The 27193-nt window shown below is 38.3% G+C and overlaps 1 protein-coding gene across 1 annotated transcript in view; it reads right to left on the bottom strand.

Annotated features, from left to right (window-relative positions):
* The window catches only part of esyt1b (extended synaptotagmin-like protein 1b), a 76939-nt gene that overhangs the window by 43278 nt on the left and 6468 nt on the right, over positions 1 to 27193 (bottom strand). Inside the window, exons 2-19 of the mRNA XM_062048324.1 lie at positions 26787 to 26828; positions 24115 to 24249; positions 23963 to 24036; positions 23818 to 23890; positions 23661 to 23750; positions 23519 to 23574; positions 19605 to 19725; positions 15355 to 15531; positions 12443 to 12525; positions 12210 to 12258; positions 9439 to 9528; positions 9089 to 9184; positions 6605 to 6676; positions 6421 to 6507; positions 4618 to 4767; positions 4430 to 4540; positions 4178 to 4354; positions 62 to 147 (exon numbers count right to left, since the gene is read on the bottom strand). Of these exons, the coding sequence (XP_061904308.1) occupies positions 62 to 147; positions 4178 to 4354; positions 4430 to 4540; positions 4618 to 4767; positions 6421 to 6507; positions 6605 to 6676; positions 9089 to 9184; positions 9439 to 9528; positions 12210 to 12258; positions 12443 to 12525; positions 15355 to 15531; positions 19605 to 19725; positions 23519 to 23574; positions 23661 to 23750; positions 23818 to 23890; positions 23963 to 24036; positions 24115 to 24249; positions 26787 to 26828 (1769 nt within the window). The remainder of the gene's footprint in view (positions 1 to 61; positions 148 to 4177; positions 4355 to 4429; positions 4541 to 4617; positions 4768 to 6420; positions 6508 to 6604; positions 6677 to 9088; positions 9185 to 9438; positions 9529 to 12209; positions 12259 to 12442; positions 12526 to 15354; positions 15532 to 19604; positions 19726 to 23518; positions 23575 to 23660; positions 23751 to 23817; positions 23891 to 23962; positions 24037 to 24114; positions 24250 to 26786; positions 26829 to 27193) is intronic.

The raw sequence follows: 27193 nt of genomic DNA on the forward strand, positions 1-27193 counted from the left end.
TATGTCATTGTCTGAAATAAATAAATAAATGAAAAAAATGAAATGAAGAATGTGCAGTTACCTTCCCATGAAGTCATCCTTCATGTCCATGTCTTTATCAAACACCTCCAGTTGTAGCGCCTGACCGGGCAGCTGGGTCAGAATCACCTGATGAAGCAAGAAATTGCATCGTTTATCACCAGCCTAACCGTTATGCGTGACGATACTTGTGGTCGTATTCAGTTTTTTCGCTAAGTAACATCTGGTTTTGGCACAGAGGCACACCAAGTTACCGCCGGGTAGACGTTAAGTGATGGACAAGAAATGGGTTTCCTCGCGATATCATCAAGCGCGTCTATCCAGTAATTGTGGAAGGTGTATATGTTGCCAACCTGTTAACGTCAAACAACTCTTTAAGCCCAAGTCAACTGTCTACTTATTATTATGATTAAAAAATCCATCCATCCATCCATTTTCTACCGCTTATTCCCTTCGGGGTCGCGGGGGATCCGCATTAATACAGTTACATAGTATCGCTAAGGTGCGTGCCGCAACATAACTACAATAAACCCTAGTTCATCGCTGTTAATTGGCTACGGGTCAGACCATGGTAAAATTAATTCCTGCTAAGTAGGAATTATTCATTATAAATTGAATCTTTTAATAATTAGAGCACAAAAAAACTTGTTTACAACTTTCCAAATCAATTTTATAACATTATGACAGTGAAATAACACCCTGTAGTCACCATTACACTCATGAAATGCAATATAGTAATAATGTCTGACACTGAGCCAATCAGCGGCCACGATACTGAGCAGCGCCCTGTGATTGGTTTAATCTCATTTAGTGGGCAATGTCACTGCCCCATTTACTGAGCTTCCCGATCTGTTTGCGTATGCGCAAACATGTCAAATTCCTGCTGTGCTCCTACAGTTTGAGTCACTAAAAACAATACAAAAATAACAACGTTTGTGCATTAAAAGTATTTGGTTAGCAAAAATAATTTCCGAAAAAATTGAGTACTTTAATTATGAGCGTGAAAAGCAAGCTTATTAATTCCGGCAATGTAACCACTAATATGTCATTGGGAGTGAATTATATTCATACAGTATAGCGCTTTTTCTCTAGTGCCTCAAAGAGCTTTACATAGTGAAACCTATTATCTACATCGGGGGCCCGCCAGCGTCCAAAATCAGGCCCGCGGGAAGTCCCAAGTATAAAAAAAAATATAAAATACAAAAAAAAATTTGTTTTTTAAATTTCTCTTTTCTTATCCACTTTGTACCGCTTGCTACTCACTGTCTCCTAGCCGCTCAGAAAAATGCATTTTGTCATCGATAACGTGACATCATCACGCGCGCGGAAGGTGGAATGCTGGTCGACGCAACAAAATATATATATATATATATCTAATATATATATATATATATATATCTAATACACTACCGTTCAAAAGTTTGGGGTCACATTGAAATGTCCTTATTTTTGAAGGAAAAGCACTGTACTTTTCAATGAAGATAACTTTAAACTAGTCTTAACTTTAAAGAAATACACTCTATACATTGCTAAAGTGGTAAATGACTATTCTAGCTGCAAATGTCTGGTTTTTGGTGCAATATCTACATAGGTGTATAGAGGCCCATTTCCAGCAACTATCACTCCAGTGTTCCAATGGTACAATGTGTTTGCTCATTGGCTCAGAAGGCTAATTGATGATTAGAAAACCCTTGTGCAATCATGTTCACACATCTGGAAACAGTTTAGCTCGTTACAGAAGCTACAAAACTGACCTTCCTTTGAGCAGATTGAGTTTCTGGAGCATCACATTTGTGGGGTCAATTAAACGCTCAAAATGGCCAGAAAAAGAGAACTTTCATCTGAAACTCGACAGTCTATTCTTGTTCTTAGAAATGAAGGCTATTCCACAAAATTGTTTGGGTGACCCCAAACTTTTGAACGGTAGTGTATATATATCTAATACATATATCATATATATATATATAATGTATGTATGTGTTTGTGTATGTGTACGTGTGTGTGTGTGTGTGTGTGTGTGTGTGTGTGTGTGTGTACAGCCCGGCTCCCGGCCAAATTTTTTAACCCAATGCGGCCCCTGAGTCAAAATGTTTGGGGACCCCTGATCTACATCTTTAAACTACATTAAACCAGTGTGGGTGGCAGTGGGAGCAAAGTGGGTAAAGTGTCTTGCTCAAGGACATGGACGAGGATGCCGGAAGCTGGAATCGAACCTGGAGCCCTCGAGTTGCTGGCACGGCCGCTCTACCAACTGAGCCACACCGCCCCAAAGCTAAGATAAAAAGGGCAGCTTCAAATTGAGTTGGGAGCGGAAGTTGCTGACTTTTAGCGCATGCACAAACTAATCGACCAGCACTACTGTAGTATTGATATGTTTGTTCATTTAGCCATTTTCATGCTGATAAAATGATTAAAATAAATAGAGTATGCTATAAAAAAAATCTGCAATTGAGTGAAGCCGCACATGTGGCAGGGAACAACTGTCTCGTTACACAGCATTAAAGTTTTTTCCAATTGCTTACACACTAAATTTTAAATTTTCACACAGTTAAAGTCTACACACAGTAAACAAAACCACTGTGCAGATTTGCCTAGTATTAGGCATAGACTCTGCTTCACAGTTTTTGTGAAATATTACACACAATGCTTTACACACACCTTCACATCTTGCACATGTGATGTGGATGAGATACTATGGCCTCATCCAGCTAGACGGGCAGGTGATGATTAGAATCAGTAACTGAGGCTTTTGAGTACGTTCTTTCATAGAGTTGCTGTAGCCTAATTTTTATTTATCTCCAGATTTTTTTTCAAACCTTTTTATTTGTGTCAGATTTAAATTTGTACTGCATGTCATTGTTGACTACTGTGATATGTTACTTTAACCTGACTCTGGTAAAAATAAATATTTTCAGTTTGTAGCATCATTGTTGAGCAGTTCTTGAAAAGATTATAGGATATTTTTACTTTCTCTTTAGGTCCTTACGTATAGGCCCACTTCAAAGTAAACAATGACGATTGCAATGGATTTGCCAATATTTTTTGTCAAGTTACAGTAATCATTCATCACATATGCTAAAAAGGTCGGGCAAAATGCCCCAAACATGTGATTTCTTATAGTAAAATAGGGTTTTTTACAAATGTGTTTTGTATTTATCACTGTTCTGGGTAACTCACTCCAATAGTGTCTTATCATTTGAAGTCTGTGTGAGTGAGATGACAATAAAACTGCATTTTTACAAATGCTTGCTTCATTTTGATGAATGGGCATATGTTTTGACCAAAGTGTGTCATTTTGCAAATAATCTAGGAATTTAAAAAAAAAAAGGAATGTGGTGTTTGGAAAAGTGTGTATATCTTTTGAAAATACACACAGTTAGTAAAATGGTGTGTAAGCAAATGGAAAAAACTGTAAAACGTACACACAGTGACTTCCTGTTCAGTGCAAAAAAGACACACAGTTAGTAAAATGGTGTGTAAGCAAATGGAAAAAACTGTAAAAAGTACACACAGTGACTTCCTGTTCAGTGCAAAAAGGCTTGAAAATAAAATCTTGGGAGTAATAACCTGGATTCTACACTTCTTTTTTTTTTTTTTTTTTTTTTTTAGAAAGAAAGATTTGTGCATCACCAGAGAAGCTGCTAGTTGGGAGTATAAAATGTTGCAATGTCAGCGGAAAGACAATGTCTTTTTATGCAACCCAAAAAAAGATTTTCACCCCGCAAAAAATGGACATACACTCAAAACCGATTTGCCAAGAAAATGTTTTTTTGGTGGTGTAACAAATCATTTTTTGTTACAAAAATCTGTTTGTTGGTTGCAAATATTTATTTTGTTTGGTCGCATAAAAATAAAAAATGATCTCCATACATACGCAAGTCAAGACGATCGAGAAAGAAAGTTTTGCTGTATTTTACTTTATGTTTTTTTCTCTGAGAATTTTTTATATTGGAGAATTACCTGAATTTAAAAAAAAAATTCAATATCTGAGCTGTTCATACAAAAGCTAACTAAGCAGCCCTAGGTTTTGCATTTTGTTACTGTATCAAAAAATTGCCAAACCCTGACTTCCTAACGGAGGTAAGCGTGATTGAGGTGTACCGTCATACCCCCATTAACCACACAGTGTACTTTCAATGGATGATCTGCACGTGTTTACCTCATACATTTCGTTCCAGGTGGGGTTGAGATTGGTCTTGATGACCCCGCTTGTGAATGTTTCTCCCCCGATGTTCACCTTGACGTAAGGGTCACTCTTCCCCTTCACCATGCCCCCCATCAGGTTGTCTTTGGGAACCAGGTTCTGCCCAGCCAAGAGGTGGATCCGAAGCAGCCCCTACTCAATTCATTCCAGACAAGTCCACTCAACCAGGGAGGGAAAAAGCCCAATTTTGGATGGTGGATTGTTTACCTCTGTTGCGAAGCTGGAGTGGGGAGAGGTGTGTTGAGCTAACTGCTTGCCTCCAGACTCTAGGTGAGAGGACACATCAGCTGTGATGCGTTCCTCATCGAACCACAGCATCTACAAGGTGTGTGAAAGAACACAGATTAGTCTATGCTGCTTATTAGTCTTTCCTTTGTGTATTTCCACATGTTTACTCGGAGAACGGCGTTGATATATATGCGACTGGCGGGTCCAGAGTTCTCCAGCGTGAACATCTGGTCCACAGAGAGGTCGGCAGTGGACAGCAGCTTGGACAGAGGCAGGGTCAGACTGCCCAACGTCTGCACACGGTCCACGTCTTTCACCTGGTTGCGTTATCACAAGAGACAAAAAAAAACAAAAAACTTAATTGTCCAAACAACATTGTGGCAAGTGGAACGACACACTTTAGATTTAGTTGATTTAGGAACCCCTGATTGCACAAATTTACAGATTACGAACCACAAGCCGAATAAAAATATGCTGTATCAGTGTACAAAGGTTTCATCCACCCATTTTGTGCCCGGCAGCACATCCATTGTGGGCGGGGTGATTGATCTCCGCTGCTCATTCAGTCAGCAGAGCGACTGTGCTACTTTGTGTGCCTTTTAAGGTTGTTGTTTTTTGCCTTTTTACAGCATTTTTCTAGTTTTGCTAGGTCGATATGGGTCCAAAGAAGGCAATGGACAAGCAATGGGTGGTTTGAAACATTCAAAAAGTATTCACAGCGTTGTCGACACTGCCTTCCCGCAAATCTTTCATACACAGACAAAACAAACTTCTTTACATCAGTTTAGAAGGAATAGAAGAAATTCCACACTTTGAAGTAAAAACCTTTAAAATGATCTCCACAGGACTCTTTATTGACAACCTGTAATCACTTTGCTGATCTACTCTGCAAAAACTGAAATCTAAGTAAGATTAAATATCTCAAATAAGGGTGGTATTTGCTTATTTTCTGTCTGATAAGATAATTCTTCTCACTGAGCAGATTTTATGTTAGTGTTTTACTTGTTTTAAGGGTTTTGGTCCTAAATGATCTCAGTAAGATATTACAGCTTGTGGCTGAGATTTTATGACTTATATTGAGTAAAGCATGCTTGAAACTAGAATATCAACTGATGCAAAGCTGTGTCATCAACACTCACAAGTATAAAACTACTTTTTTAAAGTAATAATTTCTTACTTCAAGCATGAAAAAAAAAATCATGATGCCGAGCGCATATCATTATGTCAAAAAAATGGCACTAGCATTTACTTAATTTAAGAATATTTTTCAACATATTGAGCAAAAAGGTCAAAAAAACAATTTCTACCAAGAAAAGTGCACTTGTTATTAGTGAGAATATACTTATTTTAAAGTATTTTTGGGTTCATTGAGGTTAGCCAATTTTACTTGTTTTGGAAAGTCTTGACAAGCCGACATTTTTTGTTCTATTGGCAGATAATTTAGCTTAGTTCAAGTAAAATACCCCTCATTTTTGTATTTTCTTTTCTTGTTTTTGAACACTGACTTTTTGCAGTGTAGCAAGAATCGACGTTAGCGGAATATATATATCGACTATAAAACAACCCCGATTTTTCTAAGACTTTATTTTTCTAAGACTTTATTTTTCAAGACACAATCAAAGCCAAAAGAAGCCAAAATTAATACATATTTTTTTTATCATCACTGGAATAACTAGTAGATTGTGATAGAAAGAGATCACATTTCTTAGCGAGCTTAACCATCTTAAAATTAGCTTCCTCTTTTGTTTGCTAACTTGCATATAACCTTTGAAACACTTTTCTCTTTGTCACTGCTGCATCTCTCCTTGTCACCGAAATGAGGCAGTGACAGAAGAAAAGCTCAGGGAGGGTTGTCTACGTAACTCCAAACAGTGTTTTTCATTACATTCAGGCTAATACTATAATCTCTGGCAATATTCTTTGTAAAGCGACATTTCCTTACATTCACTCAACTACAAATGGGAGGATACCTGGACATCAATGTCCTGTTTGCGTGGATCCTGGATAAAGAAGGTAAATGCTTCCTCCCATTCTGGATCCACCGTTGTGTAACATGTCTTAAAACGTGAAACAAACCCAAAGTCGTTGAAGTAGTGATGTTTAAGAAATGCAAGCTGCTATGTGACGGATATTTGGGATTTAGATATGTTGTACCTTGCTCTCTCTCGTGATGTCCTGCACAGATAACTGCACCATGGGACTGGGCTTTTTATTCCCTTTCTTCATCTAAAAGTTGCAAACAAAGACATGAATATTGTACTTAGTGTTATGAATAGTAAAGCAGGTGAACAAAACTACCACAGGAACGAGACAGAAACTTGCAGACAAGAAGCGACACTGTGTCATATTCAGGGAGGCACAGATCTACATTAAGACCACAATGAGTTGTTCATTCCACACATTCTGTCACGGAGGGGACAAAAATAGCCTGTGTGTGTGTGTGTGTGTGTGTGTGTGTGTGTGTGTGTGTGTGTGTGTGTGTGTGTGTGTGTGTGTGTGTGTGTGTGTGTGTGTGTGTGTGTGCGCGCGTGTGTGTGCATGTTCTTGTATTTCTACCCTTCTTGAGACACCAACAAGGAAAAGTACCTTCCATATGAGGACCGGTGAACAAGTTAGGACAGTGTTTTTCAACCTTTTTTTAACCAAGGCACATTTTTTTCATTAAAAAATACAGAGGCACACCACCAGCAGAAAAGGTTAAAAAAATGAAACTCCACCAGGTTGTCGTGCCTTATCTTGAGTTTGTTGTTGTTTCCTGTGTGTAGTGCTTTAGTTTCGGTCTTGCGCTGTTATTTTGGTGACCCTTCCTTTTTTGTTGGTGTTCTCCTATAGCAGCTCCATGCCTTCCTTTGAGCGCTATTGCCCGCACCTGCTTTGTTTTTTCGCAATCAAGACTATTGAAGTTGTGCGTACGCTATCCTTCTTTGTGGGGACATTGTTGATTGTCATGTCATGTACGGGATGTGCTTTGTGGACGCCGTCTTTGCTCCACACGCTGTAAGTTTTTGCTGTCGTCCAGCATTCTGTTTTTGTTGACTTTGTAGCCAGTCCAGTTTTACTTTTGTTTTACATAGCCATCCCTATGCTTCAGTGCCTTTTCCTAGCGGGACTCGCCTTTTGTTGATTTTTGGTTTAAGCGTTACATACCTTTTTACCTGCACGCTGTGCTCTGCATATTGGGATCACGACAAACCATCCTCAACACATTCCGACTTCTACAAAGCTATGAACTACCTGCTGCCACCTACTGATATGGAGTATTACATGGTTACCCTGCCAAGCTCTACACAGCACAGGCACTAGACAACGGCACATTATTATGATTGTTGATTTGCAAAAAATATTTTTGGGACCAATTAGGTGAAGTTGTATAATTTCCCACGTCACACCAGGCAATATTTCACGGCACACTAGTGAGCCGCGGCACAGTGGTTGAAAACCACTGAGTTAGGACATAAATCATGGTGCCAATACGGAAAACCATTGCATCTAATAGAGAATGTCTCATTTGGTGAAATCTATCAAAATTAGGGTGGTCCCAAAAAGGAGGGATTTTTCAAATTGACTGTGTGTCGGTTTTAAAAGTACTCCCCCTCTGGTCAACGTATGAAATAACAAGTGTGTGTAAAAAAAATTGAAATGCCCCCCCTCTGGCCAACATATGTAATAACAAGTGTGTGTGAGAAATTGAAATGCGCCCCCTTTGGTCAAAATATATAAAAAACATAAAATAAATATGTATATAGAGACATACTGAAATAACTAAGTAAATAATGAAGATTAAAAACCAATTACAAACAATTTTTTCTTTAAAAAAGCAGTCTGTCGCACAATGTGTCGACTTTTTTCTTATAAAATTGGGAACAATTTCTCCTATTTTTTCTGTTTCTGTGACATTGCAATATTTTCTAGTAAAATTATTACTTTCTTATGTAAAATTATTACTTTTTAATGCAAAATGGTGAAATTTGTCAGAAAATTCTGACTTTTATCACAATATTTCCATTTTTTTTGTTGTTCTTGCAAAATAGTGACATTTTTTGAGTAAAAATTCCCATTATTATTATAATGGCAAAATGTTAAAGTTTTCTTATAAAATTGTAACTTTTGTCGAGTAAAATTACAACTCTTTTCATAAAGTTGCCAACATTTTAAGCTTTTCTTGTGAAATTGCGACTGTTGTTGAGTAAATTCCAACTTTTATCATAACATTGCACAAGTGTTCAGTTTTTCTTGTAGAATTTTGACTTGCGTTGAGTAAAATTACGACTTTTATTATAATACTGCCAAAATTGTAAGTTTTTATTGTGAAATTGTGACCCCTTTTTCTTGTGAAATTCCAACTCATTTTTCACAACAAGCTGTTTTATATTTGCATAGTATGTATACATTATTAATGTTGTAAATACAAATCTTTATATATCTAGAAAGGGTGGTCCTGAAGAGGTATTTTTTGGCGGTCTCAAGAAGGTAACAAATACTAGAATATGTGTGTATGCGAGTGTGTGTGTGTGTGTGGGGGGGGGGGGGGCAGGGCAGGGTTGGAAGCCCAGCAACAACTCTGTGGAATGCTCCCCAGATGGCAACCATGTAACCACACAGGAAACAACTGTGAGCTTCTCGTGCTTTTTGACTCACCGGAAGAGCTTCAGCCTTGTCGAGATAGATGACCAAAATGGCGGAGGATGGGGGGTCTGCCGTCTTACTGGTCACGCTCTCGTTTCGTTTAAGGATCTGGAACGAGAGAAGTCAAAGTTGCAGGCACTGCTGTGCAAAAAGGCACTCACATGATCTGTGTACTATAACTACATTAGATTCATTATTTGTTTTCATTTTTGCAATTAATTTCCAAACTTTGCCAAAATACATTGTTCATGTTGTCACTATGCTGTGTTTGTTAATTAATATATTACATTTTGGAATAAGGCTGTCACGTAACAAAATAAAGCGCTGAATAATTGCGACTTCACTGCACAGAAGAGACACACCTGCTCGAGGCGATCAGTCGACGACATCAAGGACAACCACTCCAGTCTGAGATGGACCTGGCCTGAAGGAGTGTCCTTCAGCGGGAACCACTGAGGAGACATAGACATCACTACATGAAAACATTTTCAGAACTCGCTTCTATGTTCGCATTTAGAGCTGCAACTTTCCAGGAGTTGGAAATATTGCATGGAAATACAAGGGGAATATACGGGGGTTTACTATTTAAAAAAAAGATGTACAGGCCAAGTAGGACACCGTAATCTATGAAGAAGCGTATGAAAAATGTAAATAAATTAATTTATATTCCTAGCCAAATACTGCTCAGTCACTGATAAGAATATGATGGCTAATTTCCCAAAATATTCTCATCAGTCCCACAGTGTCAGTGTTTGTCTTGTAAGACAGTTCAGTTCAGTTTCAATTTATTTCGACCATGCATACATATTTCCAGTTGTTTCATTACAACACGTCCGAAAAGGAGTAGGAAGAAGCTGAGCTTATTTATTCCTACCCCTTTTCATACCATAGCAATTTTATCCTATTTTTTTGTTCTCTGTAACATAACAGTGAACAAATAAATAATAAACAAATAATATACCATAGTAAGTAAACAAGTATTAAATACATCAATTATCTTTGTCTCAACACAAAAAAAAAGGGTTAATAATGTTCATCATAATTGTAGTTCTGTGTACTTTGTGAACACTCGTAGTTTGAACAGTCTCTTAAACTGAATCATATTGGTGCTTTGTTTGATTTCTTTGGTTAATCCATTCCATAATTTAATTCCACATACTGATATGCTAAAGGTTTTAAGTGTTGTACGAGCATACAAATGTTTTAAATGAGATTTTCCTCTAAGGTTATATTTCTCCTCTTTTGTTTAGAAGAATTGTTGTACATTCTTGGGTAGCAGGTTATAGTTTGCTTTATACATAATTTTAGCTGTTTGCAAATGCACCAAATCGTTGAATTTCAATATTTGTGATTCAATGAATAAAGGGTTTGTATGTTCCCTATATCTAACATTGCGTATTATTCTAATTGATCTTTTTTGTAACACAGTTAGTGAATGAAGTGATTTTTGGTCCAGAACATGTTTTGCTTTGTTCATTATTGAGACGTTTCTTGCTACTTTATGTTGTATATTTTTTACATGAGAAAACTGGGTTTGATCCCAGGTTGGAGTTTTGTCTGAATGGTTTACAAATGTATGCTTAAAGTTAAAATGTTTATTTTGCACAAAAACATTTAAATATTTTTTTTAAAAATCCCTATGATTTTGTATGAAATCATGCATGAAATCATAACATTTAGTGATCTGGTGAAATTCAAAACTGCACAAGTAATGTTTAAAGCAAGAAATAAACCGCTACCACAAAATATCCAAACAATGTTCAGAGATATGGATGGGAAATATAATTTGAAGGGTAAAATTGAATTTAAACACGACTCCTAAAAGTATATCATTTTGTGGGCTGAGTCAATGTAATTAATTAAATGAGGAAATCAAACAAAGCAATAACATCATTCAATTTAAAAGGAAACATAAAACTAAAAAGAAATGTTTTCCGTAGGTGCAACAAAAAGGAGGTAACAAAATATTTTAGAGGTGTCAAGTATTTATACAAACTACATTTGATGAAATGATGAGGAGGTTTATTATTGTGAGTAGATATGAATGTAAATATGTATGATATGTATCCTCTTAATGTACTTACTAGTGTAAAGTATCAGGTGATTATGTATTGTATTGATGTTTAAGAATTAGATTATATGAGCAAACTTGGTCCCCTGGCCCCTCTTTGAGTACACCTGGTTCAATGTTTACACGACTTCTGTATTATAATGTTAGTATTGACCCATGAGTGTAACTTACATATTTAATGCATCAGTTTTTAATTGTAATAGTCATACTTTTAAATTATTTAAAGTACTGCACGGTCTGAAGGAGAAGGTTTTTTTTCGGAAAAATAAAAGGAATCCGAATTCAATTCAGATGATTTCTTATTAGTTTCCACAGGAAATTTAGAAATTTTGCGGATTAACTTCACCTGTTGTTTACTTAAAAATGTATTATTTTATTCACTTTTTCTCCAGTTAGTCAGGCTCTAGTCCAGGGGTAAACTAATTTTAGATCGGGGGCCACATAGAGAAAACTCTACTCCCAAGTGGGCTGGACTGGTAAAATCACGGCACGATAACTTAAAAATAAAGACAACTACAGATTGTTTTCTTTGTTTAAAAATAGAACAAGCACATTCTGAAAATGTACACATCATAATGTTGGGTTGTTTTTTTTACACTTACATGTTGCGGTTAATAGTATCTTTATACTTTCTGAATAAATTATGTGATAATGTTCATCAGTCAACTCATTGGTGTTAATTTTCAAACTATCAAGATAAAAAAAATAATATCAAAATCAAATTACATGATTTTATTTGTGTAGTTTGCCCATTTTCCTCGACTGGTGCACTAACATGTGGTTTATTTTTTTTTACCTATGTAGCATAATCTACAAAAATACAAATAATTGCTATTGCGACATCTAGTGGACATATTTAGAACAGCAGTTTCTTTCATTCAAAAATGTCAGCTCATTTTTATACTTAGCAAACTCATCCCGCGGGCCGGATAAAACCTGTTCGCGAGCCCGATCTGGCCCGCGGGCCGTACGTTTGACACCCCTGCTCTAGTCTGTGCATTATAACAACGTTTAATGCATTTGAATGTGAAAAAATTAAAACCAAAACAGAATTTTACATACGTCATCAACTGCTGTGGATTTCTTCACAATTCCCAAATCCAGTTTGGTCCTACATGGAAGAAAATTAAATACTAGCATGAATAAAAAACATCAATAATTAAAAAAAAAAAATCATCTCCACAAATCCATAACAAGCAGTGGCAGTGCACTTTACTCAAGAGTTGACATGTGTGACCATAAACACACCCACACACACACACACACACAAAGAGACATGAAGGATGCACATGTACCTGCCCAGGAAGTCATCCTGGTCTGGATCTTTGTCATAAACCTCCACCTCCAGTTCCTGACCAGGCACTTCATGGACTATCACCTGATGCATCAGATACACATACAAAGACATGCACAGTGGTACCTCCATTTTCGACAATGTGTCTGGGATTTTGTGCATTGTCTTAGTTATCATCCGCTTACATATTGTTTGTTTTTACAGTTTGGACAAGATAGACATATTCCAGCCAGGGAATGTCTTAATCATATTTAATATGTGTGTATGTGGCAGAGGTGTGTCCTCACTCGCTACATTTACTGTGTTACCTTTACTTTTCTGTTAAGTTGTAGTTGTCAGAGTAGTTTGATTCCAACCAAACTTTTATTTTTAGTTGAGTATTTATGTAAAGAAGAAACACTACTTATACTTCACTACTTTACTTTACATTCAAGTTTAATTTATTTAGTATTGCTCGCAAACGGCCATTAATTTGAGTTGTTGGAGGCTTCTTAGAGGCACGGACACATGACTCTGTTTCACCAATCACACAAGTACTAGTGACGTTTCAACTCTGTTTCACAGATCAAACATAGCCTGCCAGTCACATGACTGCACTCAAACTACATGCTGTAAAAAGGTGACATGATGTTAAAAAACATAGCAGTCCAACTCTTCAATGTTAACTGACAAACTAAGAAAACAAACATTTAAAACATTTGCTGTCATCTGTGCCAGTAGAAATGTTTACGCCTACAAGAATTCACCTTCCAACTACAGAAAACGTTGCGGTAAGTTGTGTATATTTTTTTATGTTTTATATGCACATATGCTAACAGTAGCCAAGTTATAACATCGTAAGTGACGGTAAAATGTGCATCTTTTGTACTTTATTCTGTAGTAGGGTCTCTTTGTCTCTCTCTCTCACACACACACATCAAAACACACAAAGGTACACCCACACAATAACTACAGTTGTAGTGCAAGTACCATTAAAAAATAGCTACTAAATAAATCAGAAGTTACCCACCAGTTACTCAGTACTTGAGTAGTTTTTTCACTGAATACTTACTCAAGCCATTATTTGAATGATTACTTTTTACTTTTACTTGAGCCAAAAGTAGCGCTACTTTTACTTAAAGGCCTACTGAAACCCACTACTACCGACCACGCAGTCTGATAGTTTATATATCAATGATGAAATGTTAACATTGCAACACACGCCAATACGGCCGGGTTAACTTATAAAGTGCAATTTTAAATTTCCCGCGACACTTCCGGTTGAAAACGTCTATGTATGATGACGTATGCGCGTGACGTCAATCGTTGAAACGGAAGTATTCGGACACATTGTATCCAACACAAAAAGCTTGGTTTTCATCGCAAAATTCCACAGTATCTTGGACATCTGTGTTGGTGAATCTTTTGCAATTTGTTTAATGAACAATGGAGACTGCAAAGAAGAAAGCTGTAGGTGGGATCGGTGTATTAGCGGCTGGCTGCAGCAACACAACCAGGAGGACTTTGAGTCGGATAGCAGACGCGCTATCCGACGCTAGCCGCCGACCGCAAGGATGATCGGGTGAAGTCCTTCGTCGCTCCGTCGATCGCTGGAACGCAGGTGAGCACGGGTGTTGATGAGCAGATGAGGGCTGGCTGGCGTAGGTGGATAGTTAATGTTTTTAGCATAGCAATGTGAGGTCCCGTTGCTAAGTTAGCTTCAATGGCGTCGTTAGCAACAGCATTGTTAAGCTTCGCCAGGCTGGAAAGCATTAACCGTGTAGTTACAGGTCCATGGTTTAATAGTATTGTTGATTTTCTGTCTATCCTTCCAGTAAGGGGTTTATTTCTTTTGTTTCTATCTGCAGTTAAGCCCGATGCTATCACGTTAGCTCTGTAGCTAAAGTGCTTCGCCGATGTATTGTCGTGGAGATAAAAGTCACTGTGAATGTCCATTTTGAGTTCTCGACTCTTATTTTCAAGAGGATATAGTATCCGAGATGGTTTAAAATACAAATCCGTGATCCACAATAGAAAAAGGAGAGACTGTGGAATCCAATGAGCCAGCTTGTACCTAAGTTACGGTCAGAGCGAAAAAAGATGCGTCATGCACCGCACTCTAGTCCTTCACTCTTACGTTCCTCATCCACGAATCTTTCATCCTGGCTCAAATTAATGGGGTAATCGTCGCTTTCTCGGTCCGAATCGCTCTCGCTGCTGGTGTAAACAATGGGGAAATGTGAGGAGCCTTTCAACCTGTGACGTCACGCTACTTCCGGTACAGGCAAGGCTTTTTTTTATCAGCGACCAAAAGTTGCGAACTTTATCGTCTTTGTTCTATACTAAATCCTTTCAGCAAAAATATGGCAATATCGCGAAATGATCAAGTATGACACATAGAATGGATCTGCTATCCCCGTTTAAATAAAAACATTTCATTTCAGTAGGCCTTTAAGTACCATTTTTACCCACTTACCCACCTATGGTATGTGTGGTTTATTTGTTCATATAACCCAGACAGAACAAAATAATAAGTTCCTATCTGTCTCCTTTATTTCTCATATCAGACACTGCGCTCCCTCGCTGGCCATTCGCAGCTGACATTGTGAGGCATTCAAGTGCACTACGTAATTTCTGTGTGATACGGATATGCTTCCTTTTTATTTAATTCAGCTGCAAAATAATCTACTATGGGAATATTTTTGGGTGTCTGAAACTGATTAATTGGACTTACAGTGCATTATTTCTTATCAGGAAAATGTATGCAGTTTTCAACAAACCCTTTGGAACAGGTTACTAAGGAAAACGAAGGCACCACTGTGTACTGACAGAATGATTTGAAGTTGGCTGTGGTCTCACATAAATGAATGGCAATGAATGAATCGTGACATGTCTCCACAACGATGCATTAATAAGACCTCCTTTGTTCCTCACCTCGTACGTCTCTCCCCACTTGGGCGCGTCTGTGTTGTCAAAGTGCTGCGAGGTGAACATCTGGGGACCCACTCTCAATATGGCATAGGGGTCGGACAAGCCGGCCATGACTCCTTTGACATAGCTGTCCTTTGCTGCAAGATTCTGGGCCTCCACCAGGTGGATGCGGACCACACCCTTAGGGAGAGCAATGACATTTCTGCAATCATTTTTTATCAAGACACAACATTTTAGATCAGGGGTGTCCAAACTTTTTGACCTGGGAGTAGCATTGGGCAAAAAAATGTTGTAGCCCAATACAAAATTGTATATATATATATAAAATATAGTATAATATATATATAAATACAAATATAAATATAAATATAATTGTATCAGCATGCCGTCACAGAAGGAAACACCTCCTAGGTAACACATGAGTCAATAACCACGCCCCTACGCCTGCCTGTACCCACCCGCCCTGTGCCCTATATAAACCATGGTATGTGAACGCTTCCATTAAAATCTCCTGAGGATTGAGGTAACCCCTCATGAAACAGGCCTGTAGAGATGAAATAGTCTTGTGATTTTTTTCCCACACATACATATTACGCTCTAACACGGTATCGAGCACTATTTTTTGGATAATCTAATTAAGACATATAAATACAAATATATATATATATACACATATATATATATATATATACATATATATATATATATATATATATATATATATATATATATATATATATATATATATATATATATATATATATATATATATATATATATATATAGTCGTGGTCAGAAGTTTACATACACGTGTAAAGAACATAATGTCATGGTTGTCTTGAGTTTCCAATAATTTCTGCAACTCTTATTTTTTTGTGAGAGTGATTGGAGCACATACTTGTTGGTCACAAAAAACATTCATGAAATTTGGTTCTTTTATGAATGTATTATGGGTCTACTGAAAATGTGACTAAATCTGCTGGGTCAAAAGTATACATACAGCAGTGGTTCTCAAACTTTTTTTGTCATCCCCCACTTTGGACGAGGGGGAGTTTTCAAGCCCCACCTGTCCCCATCGCCCCAACAGAACGCTAATGCCAAGCTTAACATTTTCAAATGTATTGAACATCAAGTAACATCAAGTTGTAGACATTCAAACTCAATAACATAAAATAACATCAAGTTCAATAATAAATAAAATAACTGTGCAGCTGTGGTATAACTTGCATCAAGTTCAATAATAAATTAAATAACTTGCATCAGCAAGTAGTGGACATAGAGAGAGAGAGAGAGAGAGAGAGAGAGAGAGAGAGAGAGAGAGAGAGAGAGAGAGAGAGAGAGAGAGAGAGAGAGAGAGAGAGAGAGAGAGATCAGAAGGCATAAGAAAAGTATCTGCATTTGATTGTTTACATTTGATTATTAGCAATCCGGGGAGGGTGTTAGTTTAGGGTTGTAGCTGCCTGGAGGTGAACTTTTATTGCGGTTTTGAAGGAAGATAGAGATGCCCTTTCTTTTATACCTGTTGGGAGCGCATTCCACATTGATGTGGCATAGAAAGAGAATGAGTTAAGACCTTTGTTAGTTCGGAATCTGGGTTTAACGTGGTTAGTGGAGCTCCCCCTGGTGTTGTGGTTATGGCGGTCATTTACGTTAAGGAAGTAGTTTGACATGTACTTCGGTATCAGGGAAGTGTAGTGGATTTTATAGACTAGGCTCAGTGCAAGTTGTTTAACTCTGTCCTCCACCTTGAGCCAGCCCACTTTAGAGAAGTGGGTAGGAGTGAGGTGGGATCTGGGGTGGAGGTCTAGAAGTAACCTGACTAGCTTGTTCTGAGATGTTTGGAGTTTAGATTTGAGGGTTTTGGAGGTGCTAGAGTACCAGGAAGTGCATGCGTAATCGAAAAAGGGTTGAACGAGAGTTCCCGCCAGAATCCTCATGGTGCTTTTGTTGACCAGAGAGGAGATTCTGTAGAGAAATCTCGCTCGTTGGTTAACCTTTCTGATTACCTTGGTTGCCATTTTATCACAGGAAAGGTTAGCCTCTAGAATGGAACCTAGGTAGGTGACCTTATCTTTCCTGGTGATAACAATGTCACCCACTTTTATGGTGAAGTCATTGACTTTCTTAAGGTTGATGTGGGACCCAAACAGGATGGGTTCTGTTTTACCCAAGTGTATGGATAGCTTGTTGTCAGCGAGCCAGGTGCAAGTTCTACAGAGCTCAGCACTGAGGATTTTCTCCACCTGTGACTTGTCCTTGCCGGATACCAGCAGGGCAGAGTCATCCGCAAACAAAAACAATTCACAGTCGCATGCAGATGACATGTCGTTTATGTATATTAGGAAGAGTAAAGGTCCCAATATACTTCCTTGGGGGACTCCACAGCTCACCAAGAGGGGGGGGGGGACACGGTGCCGTTCACCTCTACCACCTGCTCCCTCCCCTCCAAGTAAGACTGCATCCAGCTCCATGAGGTTTTGTTAAATCCGATTGCTCTGAGCTTATCCATCAGTATAGCGTGGTTAACGGTGTCAAAGGCCTTCTGAAGGTCCAGCATGACCATGCCGCAGTATTTGCCCGCGTCCCCCTCATGTTTGATGTGGTCGGTCAGATAGAGAAGACATGTGTCAGTGGAGTGGTTAGTTCTGAAGCCGGATTGGAATTTGTACATGAGTTTATTAGTAGCAAGGTAACTATCGACCTGTTCATAAACTATTTTCTCCATTACTTTCGAAATGGAACTGAGAATAGAAACAGGTCGGTAGTTGCCAGGTTCCAATTTGCTTCCTTTTTTAAAGAGGGGAGTTACTCTTGCTATCTTAAAATCTTTTGGTACTTGGCCTTGTGTAATTGATAGGTTTATTATGTGCGTGATGATTGGGGCAATGATGGAGGCAGAGTCCCTGAGGAATCTGGAGGGAATATTATCAAGGCCGGTGGCCTTGTTAGGGTGGAGCGCGCTCAATTTTTTAAACACCTCATCAGCTGTGACCATTTCTAATTTGAAATCATCGTTGGACACTCCGAGCTTTCTGTAGAAGGCTTTAATGTGTTCTACACCAAAGCGACCAGAGTGGTGGGACAGCTTGTTGACAAGAGTTGTGGCTATGCTGGTGAAAAAGATGTTAAGTCTGCTAGCTACCTCCATTTTGTCTGTAATGAGGGAGTCACCCTCCTTGATGCTGATGTTGGTGAGTCTTGTTTTAAGTTTCTGGCTGCAACCAGGAAGCTGGTTGTTGAGAATTTTCCAGAGCTCACGTGGCTTATTTGTGTTTTCCTCTATTTTGTCGTTAATGTAATTTTTTTTTAAGGATTTAGTCAGGTTGGTTGACTTATTTCTTAATTTATTGCATTGCTTTTTGAGAGTTGAAAGGAGTAATTTGAGGTTGATATTTTTGGGTTGTTTATCTACTTATGTTTTACATTTTTGGTATTCAGAGTATTTAGGTCCGGATTCATCCATGGTTCAGAGCGGGCTATGATCTTGACTGTTTTCACGGGAACCATGTCATTTAGTATCTTTAGAACGCCGTTTTGAAGCGATCCCAAGCAACATCGACTAGGTTGCTCGCGAGCACAGGGGACCAGTCCCACTCATCTAATTTTAAATTGAAATTGTCATTGGAGTATTTTTTGAGGGATCTGGATTGGGCTGTTATGTGGCCATTGGCTTTGGGTTTAGCTATTTTGCGGGTGCAGAAGGTTAGATAGTGGTCGCTAAGACCACAGATCATGACCCCACTATTTTTTATTTTAGGCCGGTCTGAAGTGAGAATGAGATCTATGGTTGATTGGGTGGAATCACACACCCTTGTAGGTAGCGCTATAAGCTGGGAAAGACCGTGCAGATTACAAAACTTGCTGAAGGATCTGAAGACAGGCGCATCTTTGCGTTGAATATCTGTGTTCAGATCCCCAGTTATAATTTTCTCCACGTTGTCTGTCCCTGCCAAGCATTCTCCCAAAGCCCCATAGCCTCAGATGCAGTCAGTAGCCATTTTTTCAACTTCCTTTAGTTATACTAGAAGTGGTCCTCAAGGGTCTATTTTGAGCCCTCTTTTTTTTCATCATTAGGGCTATTCAACTTGGCGCCCATGAGTTCAGTTCAAAAAACTTTTTGCAGCAGATTCTTAAATACACTACAGTGCTGTCATACAGATAATCTTTGACTAGCTTTTTTGCAGAGGGTCCTTAAAAACAGCAGTGTTCCTGTAACTCTGACAAAATAAATAGTATGTGTAATGCAATCTTACCCTTGGCAAAGGGGAGCGAAGATGCCCCACATGCAGGTTTGGGACCAGGGGCACTACCAGGCGGTTGGGCAGCACCAAGAAGGAGGCGATTGCATCCATGATCATGCTGTCAGACATAACACTGAGAGGAAGAAAGACACAATGTATATGTTTATTATTAGACATATAGTTTTAGAGTCAGTTAAAGAAAACACATTTACCGTATTTTCCGGACTATAAGGCGCACTTAAAATCCTTTTTTCTCAAAACTCGACAGTGCGCCTTATAACCCGGTGCGCCTAATGTACACATTAATTCTGGTTTTCCTTAGCGACCTCGAAGCCATTTTATTTGGTACATGGTGTAATGATAAGTGTGACCAGTGGATGGCAGTCGAACATAAGAGATTTGTGTAGACTGCACTATGATGGCAGTATGACTCAAGTAAAGAACAACAACATTTTACATGTTCCTTTGAAAATATAGAACATTACACACGGCGCTCAAAAATCTATCAAAATGTTTTAGTATTACTTTGGTAAGCTATGAAGTCCCACCACTTGATGTGCTTCAACATACGAGTATTATTATGGTGTGTGTATAAGGCGTTTTGTTTCGCAATATTATGCCTTCTGGTACTGGCTGATCTGTATTTGGGATATGCATAAATCCTGAAAAATTGCGCGCGTCCACCTTTGTAGTCCATGCCGACACCATAGTCGATAAGCTTGTTGTTTCTCTCTATCTTCATCCTCCACTGTTGCCATTTCTAATATAAAGTAGTGTAAAGTTCTTACTTATATCTGACAGTAAACTCGCCATGAAAGTGCTCAAACATATCGGTGTAGTAAGTTTACATTATTCACCCAAGGAACTTTAGTTATTAGAGAGTTCTGGTTGGACGGTTTTTAACGGGACACATTTCCTGTGTTGTTGTTTCCGGATGAGGAGATGCTGCTCTGTTATTGATTTAAGTAAAGTCTGAATGTCATTAAAACAGTTAGCTCCATTTTTGACACTTCTTCCACACCCGTCCTTCCACGCTACACTTAAACAACAAAGATGACGGGAAGAAGACGCTGCCGAAGGTGAGCCACGTAAATAAGACCGCCCACAAAGTGGCGCATCCGGAAGCGACGGTCAGAAAGTGGCTTGAAGATGATCTGTAAAACATAATCTATGCAACATTTTGACCAAAGAACCACCATTACATGTTATGTAGACCACAGGGAAGTGTTTTCAATTTACAAAAAAATAATAATAATATGACTCCTTTTAATGCGCCCTATAATCCGGTGCGCCCAATATATGCAAAAAGTTAAAAATAGATCATTCATCGGCAGTGCGCCTTATAATCCGATGCGCCCTATGGTCGGGAAAATACGGTAAGTTTTGTACATTTTGACAAGTTATATTCAAAACCTATTTTAATAACCAGGGCCAGCCCACTCAGAAAAAAGATGATGGGCTGTGCATATGGACATGATCCATGGCGGGCCCCGTTTTTAAGAACATAATAGCAAACTTCCCTTGACAATGTCATTCTTCCTTGTTACGCGCAGTGTGGAGGAAGATGTATGTTTTTATTAAATTAAATGTGTTATTTTGCATCTAAAATAACTGTTAGGTACAAATCACGCATCTAATTAAATTCAAGTTTGACTCAAATAATATGGAAATAATTTCACACAAATTAAAAAAAAAGTGTAAAAAAAAATGAAAGGGGCGAGGTAGGGGCCTTCATAGAATTCTGTTTAGGGCTCTAACTTAGCCAGGCCTTGTTCATAGCTAAAGGTTTGTTTTTAAAACGTATGAAAAAATATTTTTACTCCTCCTGATAAGTTTTGCCGAATTGTTGACTCATAAGAAGCATTTTTTTTTTGGATAATATTATTAGGGGTGTCTCAAAGAATATTTGACTATTTATTTCAGAGGAGTCTGATTTGGCTATCGCGGTTCAATCGTTGGATACTGAACCCCTGGACATTAAAGGTAGGTGAGTTGAAAATGCAAGGCCCCGTGCGTGCCAGACCAGAGTCCATTGTTATACATGTAGTGGTTTCACCACGCGCTTCAGCAGCTAGTTTTTTTAAACTGGCCCTCCACATTTTCAGAAAATGAAATCAATTCATTATTAATGAGGTAGACATAACACTAGCAATTTTTTGATTGGTCACCTATAATAACACAAAAGCTATGAAGCAAAAAGCTTAGCATATGGTTGGCTTTAGCATTAATTAAAAAAATAAAATAAAATCTGGAAATCCCTGCTCTTGATAAACAAACTTGATAATATTCTCTGCACTACGTTTGAGCCGAAGCAGACACCGCTGGGGCCAATCCGAGGACCTCACTAAACTATTTATATTCTTCATGTATTCATCTGAGTGTTGTAGCCTTTTGAGATGAAAAAAAATCACAAATGATATCTGATTATTTGTGGGGTTCTTCTTGCTACCATACATGCTCATACATTTAGCATACAAAAAATATGGGCAAAATCTAACGAATCAGATTGAGTCTTTGACCAAGATGAAAATCCTTAGTCAAAGACAGCTCTAAATAATATAACAATTGTAGAATAACTTGTTTATGTTGTTTATTTTAATAAAACATAACATAGTATAACAATGCTTCTAATTAACATTTCACCCTAAAAAAAAACAATTAATACCTACATTTATGAGTTCAGTAGATGATAAACATAATTGATACCTTTAATTGTTAAATTTCAGCAAAACCGTCGCCCTTCAAATATTGCGGCTTCAACACATTGCAGATTTTTTTGATTTTTTTTTATATACTCTACAACAGGGGGTGTCAAAGTCAAGTGAATTATCTATGGCCCCTGGGATGATATTTGATTAGTATTAGAAGCGGCTGTGGCCGCTTGTTGCTGTTTTGCATGCACCAATACTCTATCAGTGTTGGCGCTAGAAATTTTCAAAATGGGGTCCCGGGGACCCCATCAAGTCATAAAAATGGGGTCCCACAGTAAATTTTTGGGGTCCCACTTTTTTGTAACCGTTTTGAAAACTAATGCTAAATGTATGCATTATCCTCTTATATCTCACATTCTATATTGTGTTTTGGAAAAAGGTTTTCAAAAACATTACTTAATTCATTAAAAAAAATAATACAAAAGAAAACACATTTTTATGCATATTTAAATGTATTCAGTTATAAACATTCATTCACTTTCTTCTTTCCTTTATGGATCTTACCACTGCTGGTATTTTTTTCTATATTTTTATTGTAGTATTTTCAGAATGTGTTTGTTCTATTTTTGGGAAAGTAAGACAAAGAAAACAATCTGAAGTTGTCTTTATTTTTTAGTGTTAATGCCATGATTTTAATAGTCCGGCCCGCGTGTGCACAGATTTTCCTCCATGCGGCCCCTGAGCTAAAATGAGTTTGACACCCCTGCTCTACAACATTATTGCCCTATATTAAGAATGTTCATAGAAATGGCTAAATGAACTAAACGTATCAATACTACAGTAGTATTGGCCACTAGATGAGACCAGACCAATCAGAGCCCAGTGTTCAGTATCGTGGCCCCTGATTCGTCCAGCCTCAAGCAGCATTACTTTATTGGATAAAAAGAGTGTAAAAGCGGCTAAAGGCTCTCAAAATGTTTAAACATTTATTTAGAAGGTCATAAACAGGTGCTTGAAGGTACAAACATTTTTTTTTTTTTCAATGAATGATTCCTTCTTCGTGGAAATTAATTAACAGTGATAAACGAGGGATTCATGTAATTTTTCAGAGCTGAGTAGCCGTGTGTAAAAACTGACATGGCGACCGCTCTACGATTAAGCAAACAGACGATACAAGTCAGTTGTAAAAAAAAAACGCCTGTCACTGAGGAATAATACATGCAGACTGATATGATAAACCCTGATGTAAGTAAGGTTTATTTGAGCATTACTCACTTCAATCCAGGGATATCCAACAAATTAGTCATTCCTGTCCAGTTGATGTCTAGTTTCTGGGGTGCACCGAAGCAGAAGACACATGTGAAAGCAATCATTATGGGAGAAAATAGGAAAGGCGAATGTAGATGGATCAACTTACAGGCCTGCGGATGAAAAACATGGTGACTGCTCCCACGATGGGCACGTCACCAATCAGAGGCTCCAGGATGACCCGCATCATCCCGTGCAGCTACGAGGAAACACGTGAGGTCGCTGTTACAACAGTTTCCGCATCTTGAGGCGTCTTTACAACTCACTTGTATTCCTTTGACCCCGGCTTTGCAGAAGTATCTCTTCACCTCCACGTTGATCTCCACATTGCCGACGTAGCTGAGCGAAAGAGAATGTCACAAAGCAAGCCAGTGGGCAGCGCGGAGGGGAGGGGCTAAGACAACACGCTACCTGATGTACAGATCGAGCAGGACTTGTCCTTTGTCGTTCTCGGTGTGCGCCTTGATTCCTACCACCTTCATGGCCTGCAGGGAAAGAGATGAACGATTAAAACAGATACCTAGCTTTTTATTTATGTTGTATAACAGCACCAGGGATGTCACCTTGTTGCCCATGTCCACTTTGGTGAAACTGAGTGTCTGGAGGTGGCTGCTTGAGGCTCGAATAGACGGCGCGATGGTCTCCACTAGGAGCTTCTCCAGGTACTGGCCAACGAAGGGCCACACCTGCTGCAGCACCTAAAGACCACAACACACACAACAAGGAAGCATTGTCATTTTATAACTAAATATTATATAACATGTCTCATGCAGTCGTCGTTGGCATTTACTGTGTTTACTCAACTGCAGAATAAATATCAGGGGCATTTATTCAATTGCATAAATGTATATTCACACTAACATATTTAGAAACTATACATGTATGAAACTTTTGGTACAAACTGTCAGCTCCCTCATCTGTAGATAACTGATGGGTAGTTGACAGAACTTTTTTTTTTTTTTTTGCAAAGTTGTCCTCCATGAATTGGTGTGCCTATACTAAGTGAAACCATATTAATGTATAATCACCACACAATATTATTATACGATTTCCCATTTCTTTTAATTACTATCATACTGTATGCTAATAAAATGAAACTTATGCAAAGCATTTTTTCCATTAGTCTCGGTGGCAAAGTTCAGCTTTTGTAGAATGAATTTCAAAAAAGGTTTCAATGACTAAAAAAATGCTAGAACTAGGTTTTTGCATCAATTATCATTGAATTAAGAAGAACTGCGGTTGCATGCAGTACAGCTTTTTTCTGTCAAAATTGACACATTTGGCAAAAAATTGCCTTATTGACACACATTTCCAGGTTCTTCTGGGGCACATAAAAGGATGTGCCCCCCAGGCCTTGAGTTTGACCCATGTGGGGCTCACCTAGCTAGGGGGGAATCAGAGGTGCTATCATGTCCACCAACTTCAAAATCGAGTCTTTCAATTAGTCTTTTCTCCAAAGTGGAGCAAACAAGTTAACCAATAATGTTTTTTTTCTCATGTTTGGTGCTAACAAAAAAAGCTTTATAGCAGAGCTATTCAACTGGCGGCTCGTGGGCCAAATTTGGACCAGGAATGGATAACATAACATTTTTGCAGCAAATTCCAAAAAACACTAGTACTAATACTACTACGGAACTTGGATGACTGTAAACACATTGGCAGATCATTGCATTTACATTGTAACCTTGTTAGAAAACAAAGAACTCTGGGGTCCAAATTTGGTAATTTATGTAACCTTGGTGTTGTTATAGCTTGTTTACTTTAGATGCAGTCAGTAGTCATTTGTTCATCTAGTTATACCAGTTGTGTCCCTCAAAGTTCCATTTTAGGTCTTCTCTTTTTCACCCACTGGTGGCACGCGAGTCAGTTAAAAAAACTTGACAGACTAACATTTTTGCAGCAGATTCTCAAAATGCTCTCATGGAGATGATCTTTGACTAGCTTTTTTGCAAGCGGTTCTTAAAGGAGAACTGCATTTTAAGAAGAATATTTTTGCCTATCATTCACAATCATTAAGAAAGACATGACGACAGATGGATTTTTTTTTTTAATGCATTCTAAATATTGAATAAACATAAATAAAAGTCCGCTCACAGCGTAGCCATTGGGAGCTCCAATATTCCGCCTATAAAATCCGATAGATAACCATTCAAAAAGGGCCAACAATACTCCATTTACATTTCATGAATTGAATATTAACAGAGTATTGGTGATATTGTTATCATAAGCGCTAACGCAGACAAACTATTTATAGCGGCGACTTGAACACTTTTGGGACACTTTTGACAGCCATTTAGGAACCGGAACTGGCTTCTCCCCCTTCCACCGTTAACATTTTGAATGCATTTAAAAAAAATCCATGTGTCATTGTTCTTCATAATGATTGTGAATTATAGGCAACGTTTAAGAAAAAGTGCAGTTCCCCTTTAAAAACAGCAGAACACTCTTGTAACTCTGACAAAATAGAGCAATATCAAATGTCCACTGTAGAGAATATACAAAATAAGTCTAGACCGCTCGTAAGACTCTCAAATTTTGCATAATCAGAAACTTTTAACCCTGTATTTGCTCTGTACACTTTCAGAACTATGTGCTGCATTTAAGTGACTGAAGCAGCTGTGGCTGACCAGTCGCTCGGATCCTCACAAACACTGCAACTGCTCTATTAACGCTGACTTATCAGAGAATATTCCATCCCACGGGGGTAAGAATGAAATGCAGGGTCAGTAGCGTTTGCGCCACAGTTGCTAACAAACGGGCATAAGTCTAGAATGAGTCATCGGCTGCCTGCTGCTCATGTGAAGGCCTCTAAGTCCTGCAGTCGCACGACTCATAACTCTACTTCTTTGTCTGCCTAACGTCTTGTGATCATACTAACGTGGTTGATGATACTTTTCTGAGACTAACCACAATTCTGTATAAAGGGGGAGGATACAATGGATGGTTTCTTTTCATGCACGGGGCTGCTCCTCCCCCTTCCTGTGCGCACGGCTACAGTGAAGTGGAAATGTTGAGTGGGTTGACTGGCACCAGGCCTGCTGCTTCTGCTGCAGTACAGACTGGCTGAGTGGCTATAATAACAGAGGGCGGGGGGTTCTCTGCAACATGCAATCATAAGCAATGGACAAGCGCACATGTTGGCGTTAAAGTGTCAGTCAGCACAGCAGCTGTGTTTGATCTTGTGTGTGCTTTAGTGAAGGCCGAACAAACAAATGTCAAGAGGGTGATTTTTTACCTTATTCAGCCATTCGACTTTCTCCACATCTGGAAAGTTGACCTGTGGTGAACAAAAAAGGAAAATGATATTTTTACGTAACGTAACAATATGGTGGAAAAGTCATATGATTTCAGTTAAACACTAAAACACAGTATTACTTGTACTTGTAGTGTATTACTTGTACTGTAATAATATTATTAATTATAACAACAATAATTGTATATACAATTGTATATACAAAGATAATGAAAAAATATATACATAAGACCAAAATAATACATTATATAATAAATAGTTTAGTAAAAGCAAAATAACTAATACTATTGTAATTTATTACAGTTTATATATGTCAGTGTACATTTATTTACGGCCGAACACAAATAGTTTTGACGCTACCTGTTCGCCTTGACCATGTAAACACATTG

Source organism: Entelurus aequoreus, linkage group LG01, assembly GCF_033978785.1.
Source record: "Entelurus aequoreus isolate RoL-2023_Sb linkage group LG01, RoL_Eaeq_v1.1, whole genome shotgun sequence".
Lineage (NCBI taxonomy): Eukaryota > Metazoa > Chordata > Actinopteri > Syngnathiformes > Syngnathidae > Entelurus > Entelurus aequoreus.